General features: G+C 33.7%; 2 protein-coding genes across 13 annotated transcripts in view; one reads left to right on the forward strand and one right to left on the reverse strand.

Moving 5' to 3' along the window:
* The window catches only part of Ankrd13c (ankyrin repeat domain 13C), an 84172-nt gene extending 75582 nt beyond the window's left edge, over positions 1–8590 (forward strand). For both annotated transcript variants that reach the window (XM_047556255.1, XM_047556249.1), the window contains one exon: positions 5858–8590. In XM_047556255.1, coding sequence (XP_047412211.1) covers positions 5858–5988 — 131 coding nt within the window. In that variant the 3' untranslated portion in view covers positions 5989–8590. The remainder of the gene's footprint in view (positions 1–5857) is intronic.
* Positions 8591–11494: 2904 nt separating this feature from the next.
* Srsf11 (serine and arginine rich splicing factor 11) overlaps positions 11495–17698 on the reverse strand; it is a 41117-nt gene continuing 34913 nt past the window's right edge. For 8 of the 11 annotated variants that reach the window (XM_047556278.1, XM_047556284.1, XM_047556269.1 and 5 more), the window contains 4 exons: positions 17073–17162; positions 14530–14646; positions 14000–14138; positions 11495–13894 (listed from right to left, as the gene is read on the reverse strand). In XM_047556278.1, the coding sequence (XP_047412234.1) occupies positions 13631–13894; positions 14000–14138; positions 14530–14646; positions 17073–17162 (610 nt within the window). In that variant the 3' untranslated portion in view covers positions 11495–13630. The remainder of the gene's footprint in view (positions 13895–13999; positions 14139–14529; positions 14647–17072; positions 17163–17698) is intronic. The other 3 variants (XM_047556312.1, XM_047556303.1, XM_047556294.1) reach the window with 3 other exon arrangements.

Genomic DNA, 17698 nt, shown 5'->3' on the forward strand with positions numbered 1-17698 from the left:
TCTTTCCTACAAACAGTGCTGGAGTAACTAGACATCCAAAATCTAAAAAATGAACCTGTTACTAAGTCTTTTGTTTTATGCAAGAGTTGAAATGGATAGTTAGACCTAAATTAATTGTAACTGTAAAATCATAAAACTTTTAGGAAATAAACAGCAATTATTAGGAATCTGGATTTAGACAAAGAGTTCTTAACTTTTACTTTAAAAGCATGATCCATAAAAGGAGTAATCAATGAATTGAACTTTATCAAAAGTTAAAAACTCTGCTTAGTGAAAAACTCAGGTAAGAGGAGTAAGAAAAAACAGGTTACAGAGTGAGAGAAAATATTTTCAAAACATCAAAAAACATGAAGAGAAGAGACATTTCACCAAAGAAGATATAAGGAGGAAAATAAGCACATGAAAAATGTTATCATTAGTCTTTGAGGATGTGCATTTTATAACCATGATGAGATATCACTTACAGCTAGCTAATAGAAAGGCTAAAATAAATTATTGTGACAACACCAGGAGTTTGTGAGTCAGGATGTAGAGAAACCAGGTTACTCATACATTACTGATGGTAATATAAAATGGTACAGCTACTCTGGAAAAATGTTTTTTCAGTTTCTTAAAAATTCAGCTTGCAACTACTGTATGTAATCAAGCAGTTATACTTTTACACACTTACCTGAAAAGTGAAGATATGTTCACACAAAAACGTGTACATAAATGTTTGTTGCATAACAGCTTTATCTGTAATAGCCAAAAAATTAAAATTATGAATGTCTGTGGTACATTATACCATGGAACACTATTTAGAAAGAAAAAAGAATGTACTGTTAATACATGAAACAACCTGATCAAAACACTAGAAAATCATGCTGAGTAAAAAAAGCCAATCCAGTAGATTTCATACTGTATGATTCCATTTATTTAAAAAGTGTTTGAAGTGAAATGAACTGTTTAATGGTTGTCAGGGATTAAGGAAAGCATGGGGGCCTACGGGAAATGGATGTGGCTATAAAAAGGAAACAAAGGATGGAACTTGAGAGCAATATGTGGTAATGGAAATGTTAATCATCTTTTACTGTATTGTCAGTGTCCAGTTTTTCATAATGTATTTTTGTAAGAGGTTAGGTTAGATAAAGGGTACAGGGGATCTTTCTGTATTATTAGTTACAGTTGCATGTAAACCTGTAAGAGTTTACTTAAAGTAAAAAGGTTAGTTCCTTACTTCATTGTTTATTATTGATATTCACATTGTTAAATTTAGTGGAAACTATACTGTTTTTAACCTTAATCTCTTTAAAGATTTGACTTTTTGGAGTTTGTGTTTCAGTAAATGAGACAAGTGATTCAAATTTCCTCTAACTTCTTGGGTAGAGTACTGTCTTGGATTTCTTCCTGCCTCTCTGGTTTCTCTGTTTTTACTCCTGTCACCTTACATTATATTCTCACTATATCTGCTAAAACTTACAGTACACTACTAGTTTGGTCATAGCCTCCATTGGCTTTTAATTTCATCCAGAGTAAAAGCAAAGTCTTTAACTGTACCTAATTAGGCTACCTATTTCTCTCCCTACCCTCATTCAACTTGACTGCAGCCACACAGGCCACCTCAGCTGTTCCCAGAACCAAACACTTTTCTTTTAGGGCTTTTTGTACTTCTTGTTCCTTCCGTTGTTCCTTCCGTTGGGAATTTTCATCCTCTGGGCAACTGCATGGTTTGTTTTGATCTCAGTTTTTTCCTGAAAGATCCTTTCATTGAGGTTTTCCTTTGATCACCCTATCCAACAACTCTTACACTGGGACACTTTATTCTTCCACCAGGCTTAATTTTTCTGTAGATAATTATCACCTTTACTTTTACCTATTTGTTTCCTGATTCTTCCAACCACAATATAATCTCCATAATGCATGACTTTTGTTTCTTGTTACTGATGTATATCCAATGTCTGGAACCAGGCAGGGCAGGGGGAAAAAGGGTCAAGCAACACTTTGAAAGATAGTAAATATTTTGACTTTGCTACCCATATGGATTCTGTCATATCTTCTTGTCTTTTGTTGGAAAAAGAAAGCAGCTGGAGACAATATGTAAATGGATGGGTATATTGTGTCCCAGTGTTTATGAACACTGAATTTGACTGTCATGTAATTTTTACTTCAAGAAATATTCTTTTTCTTCCCAATAATTTAACAATGTGAATTCTTTATTAGCCTCACAAACCTTACAAAAACAATCCAGGCAGTGAGCTTCAATTTGCTGACCCCTTATTAGAACAGCATCTGTACATAGTAGGCACAAATGATTTTTTTCCCCAGAAATAACTGGAAATTTCATAGTTCTTATGCTGATTTTTTTAAAATTTATTTTTATTGTAAACAAATGGGATACATGTTGTTTCTGTGTGTACATGGAGTAACAGCATACCTTTTGCATAATCATACATTTACATAGGGTAATGATGTTTGATTCATTCCGTTATTTTTTCCTCCCCGCCATCCCTCCCACCTCTCTTTTCCCTCTATACAGTCCCTCCTTCCTCCATTCTTGCCCCCCTCCCACCCCCCATTATGTGTCATCATCCGCTTATCAGTGAAATCATTCATCTTTTGGATTTTTGAGATTGGCTTATCTCACTTAGCATGATAGTCTCCAACTTCATCCATTTGCCTGCAAATGCCATAATTTTATTATTCTTTATGACTGAGTAATATTTCATTGTATATATATACCACAGTTTCTTTATCCATTCATCAATTGAAGGACATCTAAGTTGGTTCCACAATCTGGCTATTGTGAACTGAGCAGCTATGAACATTGATGTGGCTGTTCTCTGTAATATGTGGATTTTAAGTCCTTTGGGTATAGGCCGAGGAGTGGGATAGCTTGGTCAAATGGTAGGTCCATTCCAAGTTTTCTGAGGAATCTCCACACTGCTTTCCAGAGTGGCTGCACTAATTTGCAGCCCCACCAGCAATGTATGAGTGTACCTTTTTCCCACCTCCACCTCTCTCCAACATCTATTGTTGCTTGTATTCTTGATAATTGCCATTCTAATTGAGGAGAGATGGAATCTTAGTGTAGTTTTGATTTGCATTTCTCTTATTACTAGAGATGGTGAACATTTTCTCATATGTTTGTTGATTGCTTGTAGATCTTCTTCTGTGAAGTGTCTATTTATTTCCTTAGCCCATTTGTTGATTGGGTTATTTGTATTCTTGGTGTAGAGTTTTTTGAGTTCTTTATAGATTCTGGAAATTAGTGCTCTATCTGAAGTATGAGTGGCAAAGATTTTCTCCCATTCTGTAGGCTCTCTCTTTGCATTGCTGATAGTTTCCTTTGCTGAGAGAAAGCTGTTTAGTTTGAATCTATCCCAGTTATTGATTCTTGCTTTTATTTCTTGTGCTTTGGGAGTCCTGTTAAGGAAGTCTGATCCTTAGCCAACAAGTTGAAGATTTGGACCTACTTTTTCTTCTATAAGATGCAGGGTCTCTGGTCTGATTTCAAGGTCCTTGATCCATTGTGAGTTGATTTTTGTGCAGGGTGAGAGATAGGGGTTTATTTTCATTCTGTTGCATATGGATTTCCAGTTTTCCCAGCACCATTTGTTGAAGAGGCTGTCTTTTCTCCATTGCATATTTTTGGCCCCTTTGTCTAGTATTAGAAAATTGTATACATTGCTGGTGGGGCTGCAAATTAGTGCAGCCACTCTGGAAAGCAGTGTGGAGACTCCTTAGAAAACTTGGAATGGAACCACCATTTGACCCAGCTACCCACTCCTTGGCCTATACCCAAAGGACTTAAAATCCACATATTACAGAGAACAGCCACATCAATGTTCATAGCTGCTCAGTTCACAATAGCCAGATTGTGGAACCAACCTAGATGTCCTTCAATTGATGAATGGATAAAGAAACTGTGGTATATATATACAATGGAATATTACTCAGTCATAAAGAATAATAAAATTATGATATTTGCAGGCAAATGGATGAAATTGGAGAATATCATGCTTAAGTGAGATAAGCCAATCTCAAAAAAACCAAAGGACGAATGATATCGCTAATAAGTGGATGATGACACATAATGGGGGGAGGGGGGGGTTAGTGTTAGGGTTAGAGTTAGGGTTAGGGAGGGGGCAAGAATGGAGGAAGGAAGGACTGTATAGAGGGAAAAGGGGTGGGAGGGGTGGGGGGGAGGGGAAAAATAACATAATGAATCAAACAACATTACCCTATGTAAATTTATGATTACACAAATGGTATGCCTTTACAACATTACCCTATGTAAATTTATGATTACACAAATGGTATGCCTTTACGCCATGTACAAACAGAGAAACAACTTGTATCCCATTTGTTTACAATAAAAAAAAAAAAAAAGAAAGAAAATTGTATTTATTTGGGTTTGTGTCCGTGTCCTCTATTCTGTACCATTGATCTACCTGTCTATTTTGGTACCAATACCATGCTGTTTTTGTTACTATTGCTTTGTAGTATAGTTGAAGTTCTCGTATTGCGATACCCCCTGTTTCATTCTTCCTGCTAAGGATTGCTTTAGCTATTCTGGGTTTCTTATTATTCTTATGCTGATTTTTATTTGTTTAAGTTTTTTTGTTTTTTTTTTTTTTTTTTTTTTTTTTTCAGTTTTTAGCTTGAATATTTCTGCAAAAAAAAAAATACTGGCCTTATGTTATTAGAAGTTAGTTTATTATATGTCTTTGCCAGGTGTTGTGGTGCACACCTGTAATCCCAGTGACTTTGGAGACTGAAGCAGGTGGATAGAAGTTGAGACCAACCTGAGCAACTTAGTGAGACCCTATCTCAAAATAAAAAATAAAAAGGGCAGGAGATGTAGCTCAGTGGTACCAATCCCCCGTACCAGAGGAAAACAATTTCTTTTCATGTGTTTTTAACCTAGGCAGACACTTGAACTATTTTTTATAGACTCATTTCAGGTTTTTTTTTTTATTTTTTGCGGTACTGGGGATCGAACTCAGGGCCTTGTGCTTGCTGAGCTATCTCCCCAGCCCTCATTTCAGGGTTTTGAGGGAATTTCAGGTATTACAGATGAAATCTCTGAGGTTCATAGTAAAATTTCTCAGACTCAGAACCCATTTTTTATGATTTATACTGTTTCCAGTAATTAGGAATAAAACTAAGGAGAACAATTAATGTATTTGTCCATTATTTTCAGATTTTCCAATTAATATTTTTACTACTAGGGATTGAATTCATTGGTGTTCTACCATTGAGCTTATTATAACCCCCCAACCCTTTTTTATTTTGGTATAGGGTCTCCCTAAAGTGCCAAGGCTGACCTCAAACTTGTGATCCTACTGAGTAACTTGAGTACAGGCATGTGCTATCACATGCAGCTTATATTTGCCCTTTATTTTTAGATTTCACTCCCAATTTCAGCCAGAAATATATTGCATTTAGAAGTTAGGCTGTGTGGTATGTTATTGCTCCAATTCTGATGAAACATTTTAGCTCACATACTTAAGTGATGGAATGTTTTTAATGTGTTAAAACAAAAAATGATTAGGTTAGTAAGAATTAAAATAAATAAACTCAAGAAGTGAACATAACAAATGTGCTAAATCTGAAGAAAAGATGTCAGGATGTGCAAAGTGGAAAGGTATTCCTCTGTCCCAAGGATAAAGACTTGTGGTGTCTGACATTATGTTCTTAAGACTGGGAAGAAATGGGTTCTTAAAATTCTTGGTATCTCAGTGTCTTTCTCTTCATCAGTACCCCAACCATTCCCCAAAACACATATGCTCATTGTTAGACATATATTTAGATTTGTCTGGCCTATAGACTGTCAGCATTGATTTTACAGTATTATCAATGATTGTTCTCTTCACAGATATACCTGTGTTTCCTACGATCACAGCCACTGTGACTTTTCAAGAGTTTCGATATGATGAATTTGATGGCTCCATCTTTACCATACCTGATGACTACAAGGAAGATCCAAGCCGTTTTCCTGACCTTTAACTGACATGGAAAATATATCATTTAATCAAGAAAAAAGAATGAGATACTCATGAAGTTCAATCCAAAAATAGAAGGGACAAATGCTTTCAGTAAAGAAAAGGGAATTATACATTGAATTGACACATCAGTAATATGATAAAGAAATGGGCCTCTAATACGAATTTTAGCAAGTTTCCTGATGTGCCATTTTCAGTCTTTTTAAAAATATACTTATTATAAGTGTAATAGTTTGACACCTTAATAACCCTAAGATCTTCGTATGTAAAGCAGCTATGAGTGCTGTGATTTGTTTTTAAAAATTTTTACACTTCTTGTTGAAATATATATGCATATAAATATATCTATATATCTATATCTAAAACACTCCTGGACCATTAACGTAAATTAAATGTCTTAAGAGATATGAAGCCCTTTAAAACTTGTCATCTTATATTCAAGGTGATATTTATAAATATTCCTTCAAGCTTTTTTTTCATAAAATGTAAACTATGTAACATTATGTATAGTTCAGTAATTTGAATGTTTGTTCAATATAATGAACTAGAAGGAATGCAGTTTTCTGTAGATGAATGAACCAAATGGTAACCATTAAACAATTGCATTTATATGTTGCAATACATTTCAGAGGGAGCGTTCACTCTGCAGGGAATATGGTACCTCCTTTAGCACCTTAGTGCAATTCATTGTGGTGCTATTTGTTTTTACCTGAATTCTTTCTTCAATGGAAAATGTTTGTTACTAATCTTTCTTTCATAGAACTTCTATTTTTTTTTTTTTTTCTAAACTTGAGTTTGAGAGTCCTTGTTATGTTCATGATAAGGTACGGTTAGCATGCTTATAGATAGTCCTCTTCTAAATCTCAGCACTTTAAACAAATTCCAAATTTTTAAAGTTACTTCCTAATAAGTGCACATAAGTTTGATGATTTTGTTTGTTTTTAGTGGAATATGGATCATTGGTGTCAATTTTAAAAGACAACCCACATATTTTGGACAGCCCTACATATTTAATGCTTTCAAAGTAAGGTAAAAACATTTTATATGCTAACAGAATATATTTGTTACAAGCTGAAGTCCAGAAGCATATACAAGATTGACAATACCTATTGTTTATTTTTTTTAAATTACAGAAAAATATTTATTGATTTTAATTGTCTCCAAAGTGTTAAAATCATGCATTACTCATTTTTGACTTAAAAGTTTTTGTATTTATTCCAAGATGGTTTGAAGGTCCAAGAATGAAAACAAATTTAGGGAGAATAATGTATAACAGTCATAAAGTATCATGTTGTATTAAAGAGCTTAGCTAAATTCTTAAAAAAATTTGTCCTGATGAATTTGTCAAGAAGGCATCTGTCAAATTTTTTAGAGTGTCCATGTTCCAGAATTTTAGGTAATTTGAAATGAATTTAGAGACCTTCACTGAAGAGGTGATTTACTTAAAAACCCAAAGCATCAACCATAAAAACATTTTTATAATAAACATCTTTAAAACTGCATCTTCCATACATATATTGCATATATTGACCTTTTAATAATAACGTTTTATAATACAGAAAAATACTCAGTTAAAAATTCAAAGACCTAATCACTACTGTATATGGGTCTGTTGAATTTTGAGGAAAGAATGGGTAACGCTTTGCTGAACAGAAGATGATCACTGGTATTTAGGGAATGGCTGTAGAAGTGACTTATAGAGACTGAAACAGCCTGTCTTTGGTATTATGAGGTTTGAGACTCTAAATGGCAGTGACCACTATTGCTTTTAGGCTCCCTCACTTTGTAGGAATATGGTATACTTTCAGGAATATACTGCAGATTTTTTGCATAACGGCAAATTGGAGAGGGAAAAAGACATGGTAAATTGCAGCTTGGGATTTATCAATTTCCTAACAGCTGTGACAGTTATGCTGGGGTACACTGGAGATAGGACTACTGAAAACTTTTGCACTTGGATTTTGTTTTTAATACTTTATTCTTTAAGAAATAGTAGAAACAAATTGTCCATTCCAAAATGTCTACTGATCATGAACAATGTCAGTATCTATTATAATGGTGGAAAAAGAATTAATGCAAATAAACTTCACATTATTAGATTTTTCAAAATGTGCTTCTTACTGCAGTTAGTGAATGAAGCTATATGCTGTTTTAAAATGAATAGATTACAACACCATGTATTTTGAAAATTTCATACAAAAATTAAGATTTTATAATGTGGGTTTATAAAATTGTCTTCTACTTGTGATTTTAGAAACAACTGAATTGGGGCCATAAAACAGTCAAATGCGCATTTAGATATGCTCAATATTGCTGCCATTCGTGGTATTTATTAGTTTGTCCTCAAGAAATCGTTCTCTAATGAGACAGTTTGCCCTTTGTAGACATTCTTACATAGAGAATTGTCAAAATTCATAAAAGGGACGGATAAAGCAGATGCCCTGATTGTTGTGAGCTGTAAGTACATAATGATGGTTTGGAAATTGACACATCTCTCAACCTATAGCCGATAGCTGAACAACCAGTTTCCTTCTGCTCAGACTGGTGTTAAGCCTCACTTACACTAATAAAAATGGGTTTTCATACTGTTATGCACATACAATCATTATTCACATCATGGTGGAAGGTGAATAATGACTGTTTAGCAAGGTTTTCTCCAGTTTTCATTAAGTATACAGATGAATGTTCTGAACATACTGTTCATTTTTGAGGCCTTGACAGGGCTGGAATAAATACTGTGTATAAACAATTAAGGGATGCTTCCTTTTCCTCATTTATGTTACTGTTTTGTTTTTTTTTTTCAAGCAATGTGCTTGCAAAAAGTTGAAGTAGAAATTTTCAGTTGAATTCAAAGTCCTGCTTGTATGCTAGCCTTTAAAATTGAAAAAGAAGTATCTCAGATTAATAGTGGATACAGTATGCCTCTGCTGTTAACTCTAGCAAATGGCATCTTAATCTTGTTTTCTAAAATTAACGAAATACATCCTTACCAAAGTTACTATATTTAGGAACTGGGAACTTTTAAAGACAACTGACAGTGAAACTTGCCCTCCAAGAGAAATGAACAGGAGATACTAAATCATAAAGGTACCAAAGCAAAAAAGTCCATGACTTGGGTATACCATAATTTAGCAAAAATCTTTTCAAACTACTTTATGCCAAAAATCTTGGGCATTATCATCTTTAGTTGCCACCTAAAAATATTGTAACGTGAAGTACTATCACATTATCATGGCACTAATTGTTAAGCCCACTTTAGTAGTAATTAGAAAGGTACTTATTAATCATTCTTGGTTTTGATCATGCTTTTGTAAGTCAAAATGACTTTAATAAGCTTAAAGGAGAAGCATTATGTAACAAAAGCAAAAAATACAAAACTAAAAATCCCACCATTTGTTTACCTGTTCTTTCCATATTATTGGCCACTAAAGAAGGCAGACTGATGAATTAAATATGGGTGATGTAGAAGTTTTGGCATACAGAAGTCAAACAAATGTCGTAGGGCATACATATTGTGGTTGATCTGCTCCATCCTGGGATGAGGCAAGTTAGCTACACCTACCCCTGGATTCAACTCTTCAGAATTTTGAGCCAATTGTGTGTGCTTATAAGCTCCATAATGAAGAGCTCTGGCCTTCTGCAGGACAACCTTGCCACCAAGGACAGAAGTAACAAGACCTAACCAGTTTCAGTCCATCCTTGCTTGTAGGTTTTAGTTTGTGCATGCGGTTTGACTCCAGCTTATTGTCATGTATCTTCACTTCCCAGCTGCCTGTGGACTTTTAAACTCCAGCATTGGGTGCAAAGACAAAAGCCTTATCAAGCCTGCTTAAGATCAAATCCCTGTTAAAAACAAAACAAACAAAAACTAGTTTTGCTTCTCTAAATTTATTGATTGCCTAATTGGGTAAGGATAAAAATGCTTGTCTTCCAAAACTTGGCATTTAACAAATTTTGTCAAATTTAGTGAATGAAAAAAGTAATTTTTACATTTGTTATGAAAAGTACGTTTAGTATACCTGCAAAAACAAAAACAACTTTTATGTAAAATATTAGAAAAATTCTTTTAAATCACATATGGGATAACTGAACAGTAAATTAAACATGGAACATTCTGTGATTCTAGATTTTCAATTTCTTATGCACCAATCACTTTATCTAGCTTTCTTTTTGCACAGGGGGTAAGATCAGGACAACAGGATCTTGCTGTTTGCCTCAGCCTCCGGAGTTGCTGGGATTACAGGCATGTGCAACCATGCTCCGGCTTCTGGCTAGCTTTTACAAGAAGCATCATACCAATTTTAGTGACACCGTACTACAAAAATGAGTTAACTTTTGAAAAAGATGTGAATTTTTCTTAATAAGGGCATTACCAAATAGGTCATTTAAAAATGTTATCAGTGGCAGGAGATGTATGTAGCTCAGTGATATAGGAAGTCTTGCGTTTGATCCCCAGTACAGGAAAAAAAAAAAAAAATCCTTATAAATTACAGTCCCTAAAAAATGTCCTTTCGGATCCCTTCTCTGTAAATCTTAGGTTGCTAAACATCTCATACTATACACTTTTAATATTCTTTGAGTATATTCCCACGGGCCCTAAACTACTTTGCTAAGAATGTCTAAATCCAATTAGACAAAAAATCACTCATAGAAAATATTTAGGAAAAGTATTACTTCTGCTGACAGTCTTAGTAATGAACGAATTCTGGATATTTATAAAACAAAGTGCCAGTAGCAATTCCATTACATTCACATTCAAGTAAAATACAAAATAGGGACTTGATTTGAGCAGCGCAAGGATGAGATACATTAGCTCGTTTTGAGTTTAAAAAACCAGATCATCAATCTTCAAACAGTATAGATCTTTATCTGTTACCCAACTGAAAGTGAGTTTTACTAGATTTACTGATAAAACTGCAAATTTGAGTTGTAAGATGCAGTTCCAAGGTTAAAAGTAAAATTAGTTTACACTGTAAAAAATACTGGCTTGTCCATTTTCTTTCCTGTTTCTATCTTTAATAGCTAACTCATAATGGAAATATAAAGGGCAACACAGCTTTCGTAATTAATACATATGCCTCAATGTTAGTATTTTTGCTTTAACATTAACATCTACTTACATAACATTTTTTGTACTAGGGAGTGAACTACCACTGAACTACATCCCCAGTCCCCTTTATTTTAAAAAATCTGAGACAGGACCTAATTTGCCCAGGCTGGCCTTGAACCTTTTTTTTTTTTTTTTTTTTCAAAAACCATGAACAGCAGCTACTGTTCACTGATCCAGGCTACACTTTTTTTTTTTTTAACCCCCAACCAACTACTTTGGTTGGAATGGAAGGTGGTCACTTCCATTCTACAGATAGGAAGAAACACAGGTCAACACAGGTCTCTCCAAGCTGACCAAAGATCAAATCCATGACTAGATTGTTAAATCTTTCAAGTCTCCTCCTATAGCCACTGCTCTCATTAACTACTAAATAATTAAAGCAAATAAATAAGAACAAACATTTTTTCTAACAAAACCACTTTTATTTTAGATCATTTTACTACCAAATACAGAACAAAACTCAGTGCGGAGGCAGTGTTCACTTGATTTCAACTGGTTATCTCATCTGTTAAAAGGATTGTGTCCCAGTATAACACTACCTTTGTGCAGAGAATGTTCACTGAAAATATCCCAAATAGAATTCCCTTCACTGCAGTATCTTAAGTCAGTGGCACTATTTTAAAATCCCCATTTTTAAAATACCTTTAGAAAATATTTGTATCCAGTGAGGGAATAGACTTTGAATGCTTTTTTACCCCATAAAACTGCCAGTCTTGTTTTTTGACATAAAAATGGTCATGTCACATGGTTTAACCGTTACTAAGAGTTTTTTCTTCTAAATTTAAACAAATGTCATTTGCACTCAAAAAAAAAAAAAAAAATCTGTGATTATTCGGACCATTTCTATTCTTATACTTGCCATAGACAAAGTTTCTGATAAAATCTTAAAAAATTACTACAAACTATAAAAACGCTGCTTTTCTATATGGCATTTCAACTTTAGAACAGTTTTTTAAAAAAATCAAATTTTACTGAAAACTTGGATAGAACTACAACTCCAAGTCTCAACTTTCTTTAATCCCAAACACTACTATTTCATAAATGAATAAATAGACTATTTAGTACTGTACAGTATACATATCATTGACAGTTTTTCTATATTATTTCAGAAAAGGCAAATATTTATTTCACTGAAAATATAATTTACTAATTATAAGTGGATCATTATCCTAAAGTTCATTGTTGATCCAACCCCATTCCCACATCCAAAATATGAGAAACTTATATCAAGACTGTTTTAGATAGAAATTCAATTATTTGTGACAATTCTGATGGCAAATACCACCATAAGGTGATGGATTTCATCTTGTTACTGTATTTAAACGTGGATAGAAGGGAAAGAATTTTGTAAAATGAATGAGGTAAATGTCTTACATTCAAATAATGTAAATAATACAATACAGTTTTTACAGGAACATGAACATAAGTTTAAGGGTTTTATTATCAAAGTCTTGTAAAACAATTTCAGAAACTGTACATCAACATGGCACAGACTGTAGCCTACTTTTGTTTTTTACTGCACAAAAGTGAAGCTTGAAACTCCTGTAACTAAGAAAACAGTTGCCTAACTACTTTGCAATATAACATGGAATCACTGTGTGCATTAAGATTACTACTGTAGTAATAGTAACACAAAATTTATTGGTTTTGTACAACTTGAGATCAAATAAAAGTACATTATCAAGTAGATCTGTCTTATTTTAAAGCATATGAAGGTCAATTTAAAATGCACTACCCCCTTTTTTCCAAAGTGAGCCTTAAAACAAATTAAAAAGAAAAATTGAAAATCAGGACAAGAGACAACTTTCTTTCACAGATGGACTCAAGATAGGCGGATAACTTTCACTGATGTAGATATGGAATAAATTACTTTAGGAAAAAAAATTCCAAACACCTATGAAAAGTATACAACTCTACTTCAAAATATGTTGCTATTTACTCACCGCCAAAGACAGTTTTATTTGAAATGTTGTTTCTGTAATTAAAGCCTAATTAGCCATCAAAAAAGGTTAGTGCATATGTAACCTTTCAAAAGTTAAACAAAAGCCACAAAAATTGAGCCACAAGGCTTAAAGGATTATCTATTTCAAATGCTCATTTCCAGATGTAACTCTAAGAATGTTAATTTGTCATGTCAACAAACAAGACCATAAGTAGATCCATCATGTTGGAGGATTTTAATGACATTTAGGATATTCTTGCCACAATAACATGCAATCAGTGCATTCCCTACATGGCTCTATTACGGCAATGAATCAAATTCTAGAAATACTATAAGTGAACTTACGTAATAAAGGAGATCGTACAACATAAACAATCCATGCCTGCTGTAGATGCATGCAGCTTTTCACTTTTGTTATGAAGCAGCACCAGAATAGTAAAACTGCTTGGTTACTCAATCAGATTTCACCATGACAAGAGTTGGCTACCCATGTATCATTTTCTAAAAGCTTTTTGATGTAAATAATATCAGGAGCTTTATAACCACTTAACTCAGAGCTGTATACATCTAGGATTGAGATGAACAAATACAGCATTAAGAAATCACACAAAGGAATGACACTGATGCATGTATACAGTTGGACTCCCCACAGAGGCAGTATTCATCACTCATATCCATGTCTTCTTCATGGTGATCATCCCCATTCACTTTGGATTCTCTTAGTGAATCGCCAGTTCCCTTTTCCACAGAACATTCCTTTGTTTTAGGGGAACCTGTTTCTGTTGGTTTCTTCTCCTCTTTTTTCTCTTTCTCACTGTCATACCCCTGTTCCTCTTCATCGTAATCCCGTGTAACCTGCTTTGCCAAGGAGAATAATAAAAATAAGCTTCTTCAAAGAAAAAGAATTTCTTCAAAGCACAAATACCACTCCAAATTCCAAAATAAATCAGTTTGTATACATACTTTTACATCTTTATCACTCTCTGATTTTCTTTCCCGTTCTTTCTCTTTCTCTTTACTCTTTTTCTTTTTGCTTGTTGATCGTTCCCTTTCATCTCTGCTTCTTTCTTTGTCTTTATCTTTCTTCTTCTCCTTTTTATGTCTAGAATTGACAGTTAAAATGTGCTCAGAAAAGATCCGTTAAAGGAACCTCAAAAGAAGTTTCACACCTTGAAAACAAGCAATAGGTTCTGATTTCACACTATAACTAGAGGACAGCAAAGATTCAATTTCAAAACACTGGAAAATAAAAGCACAAACTGTGCACAGGTGCCACAGGCAAGAAGACTGGAATCTGGTCAGAGATCTAAAATGTTCAATTCTAAGAAGTGTTTAAATCTCAAGACTAAAGAGAATGTGAAATACCTTCTCAAGCACATTCAATACCCCAAAATGAAGAAATTATAGGATAGCTATAAAAACACAGGACAGTTTAAAAAACTTTAGAACTTCTGAAAAATCAAAGGCTAGATTGAAACAATTAACATTCTTACCTCCTAGGGGATGGTGAGCGAGACAATTTTCTTTTAGGAGACCTAGGCTTTTTAGGAGATCTTGTTCCACTCCTGCTTCTTCTTCGTCGTCTCTCTCTAGAATCACAAATGTGCAAACTAGACTTTAAAATACAGTGCGATCTTAACTAGCTCCACTGGGAACTTTATAACATGATTCTAATAATGCGAGACCTGTTTCACAGAAATGTTTTGAGCAGAAACACTCCTAGGTTTGAGAAAGAACTGATAAATAGAAGCTCTAATGCAAGAAAGAAAAAGTCAGAAGTAACCTATTAGAGAAAAAAGCTTTAGGTTCAAATGTATAGTTATAGCGGTTAGAACAGATTTAGGATAATTCAATGTTTTGGGAAGGTAGTCATTAATATCTAAAAATTTAGCTTCTAACTCATTAGATGAAATTTAGAGAAACAGAGTTGCTGAATAAGTATTAATTTACTCCCCATACCCCAGAAAAATCCTCCCCACCAACTCTGCTTTAAACAACTATTTTTAAGACAGTTTTCACCTCCTTTTTATTGTGGCTTTAAAAAAATGTTCCTGAATTCTCAAGTTATTAGACTTGTAAGATGGACCATATACAACTTTGGAAAAAACAAAGCAACCAAATAAATAATAAATGAAACCCCTGTACTTTCACAGTTGTCCCTCATTTCCAAATGAAAATTTTTCCTACCCTCACAGCTTTCTGTGACACGGTCCCCCTCTTGGTCATGGAAACATTATACACAACTCAACAGTCACTCTTCAAATATTTATTGTTTGTCAGGAATACGTTACACTTCTTGCTACTGTTTGTATAACTGATATTCCAAATTCCTTACATGGAAGAAATGTTTTATATTTCTGTGCCCCTCAACATATTTTCGTACAGCTGCAAGACAATATAAAGTATTTAATAAAAAACAAAAGATGTCTTAACTTAGAATGATCTATTCAAGAGGTAAGGTATATAAATCAATAGGTAAAATGTCTCCACAGTTTCTTTTTTTAATCTTTTGTTTTGGTGCTGGGGATTGAAACCCAGGACCTTGTGTATACCAAGTACAAGTTTTGCCTTTGAGTACAGCTCCAGTCCCTCTGTTTTTAAGGCAAGAAAATACATGCTATATGTCCCATCCCCTATGGCTTTTGCCACCTGTCTCTCAGATTTGACAACCCATTCCCTTTGGTACTTAAACTTGGTTTCAATTTCTTTCTTTTATAATGTTACTTTGTAAGAACATTTTCATCGTTCAGACCCACAGAAATCCCATTCCCTTTAGCAACTTTTTATTTCCACGTATCTGCCTAGTCTTGACTTTTCAATATATATGAAATCACAACGTGATTTTCATGACTGGCATCTTTTTAAGGTTCATCCATATCATTTTTTCCCATATCATTCTTATTTAATGTCAAATAATCTACCATATTAGATCATCATTCTGTTGAACCACTTGTTAGTGGACATCTGTGTTGATTTTTCAGTTATTATGATAATGTCATAATATTTGTTTACAAGTATTAACATGGGTGCCTATTTTATATCTAGTAGTGAAATCACAGGGTAAAAAACCTCTGTATAACTTTTTAAGTAATTGCCAGCCTGTTTTTCCCAAAGCTGTTGCCAATTTTTCTACTTCCTCACTATTTTTTTGATCACAAAAATCCTAGGGGATGTGCCATGGTATTTCATTGTGAATGACTTGCTTTCCTTGGTGACTAATAAAATTGAACTTATTCATGTACTTAAGAACCATATTGCATACGTCTTTAAAGAAATGCCTATATAGAGCCTTTGACTAGATTTTAATTGGGTTATCTGCCTTTCTATCGGTAAGCTCTAAAATTCTTTACATGTTCTAGACATAAATTCCTTATCAGTCTATAAATTAAAAATATTTTCTTGCATTCCATGGATGGTCTTTAACTTTCTTGAGGAGTATCCTTTGAAACACAAAAATTTGCAATTTTGGTGTTCTCCCTTTGTCATTTTGTTCGGTTTGTTCCAACTCTTAAGGTCAGATATGTAGAAAACCAGTGCCAATCAAGGTCATGAAAATTACTTCTGTTTTAAGTTTTACAGCCATCTTCACTTTTGAGTTTTTAAAAGATATGGCATTAAGATATAAACACTGCAGTAAAGCATGAATAATATCTGAAATTAAGTATCGTCAGTCCTTATTAAGATCACAAAATTCAAGTTAAGCATGAAAAACATTTTATGTGGAAAAAGTTTGCAAAACTTTTAATTTCCCTATAATAAGTGTAACATTTTTTAATAGAGTAATTAAATTTGATATGCTTTAGGCATTAAAACTTCACATTAAGATAGAAACATTTACCTGGCTAAATCCACGTTATTTTTAAATACACTCTACACTACAAGATGATACAAAGATGAACTTCAGATCACTCTTCACAAACTGCCTTTAAAATTGCTGAACTTTGGTAGTTTTTTCTCTGTTCTGAAGCATAATTCACACACCCTTCTGATAATCTCACAAGTAAAAATATGCAAAAAATTCATGATGCCACCTTACCTGCTCGCACTTCTCGAACGTCTGGCTGTGCTGTAACTTTTTTGGTGGTGTTTGGAACGTTTCTTTTCTTTGTCTTCCTTCTTTTTATCTCTAATAAACATTATGTAAGAATATATAAATAAGACTAAGCTTATGAAAATATATACAGTGCTAAAAATAAATACAAAAATAGAATCAAACCTACCACATTCTTAAAAATATGAATGTTATTCTGACAGATACTATCTTAGAAATAGCTCATGTGCCTTCGACCTTTCCCTACTGCTATACTCTGGATGTTCGAGCTACTAGAAAAATACTCAGAATGAATTGGCATTACATTCACACCTCATCTTCTTAAACATTTCTATAAATTTGTTTTTATTTCAATGGTATTTATTTCATTCCTTTCCTTTTCTGGTTATCTTGCTCCAGCATTCATCTTCTTTTCATCCAATTCGTTATCAAGAAATTCATAGATGACAATATCAATTTCCTAAAAGGCTGCAGTTATGCTTTCCACTAATTGATCATGCACCCTCTATCAGAGAGATTTTGGATTATAGTCAAGTGTTGCATGCTAACTTTTGTGTTGGGTGCAGAGCAGGGGAGGGGGCGATTAATTAGGTATTGAACCAAGGGATGCT

The sequence above is a fragment of the Sciurus carolinensis genome, chromosome 1, assembly GCF_902686445.1.
Source record: "Sciurus carolinensis chromosome 1, mSciCar1.2, whole genome shotgun sequence".
In the NCBI taxonomy this organism is placed as follows: domain Eukaryota; kingdom Metazoa; phylum Chordata; class Mammalia; order Rodentia; family Sciuridae; genus Sciurus; species Sciurus carolinensis.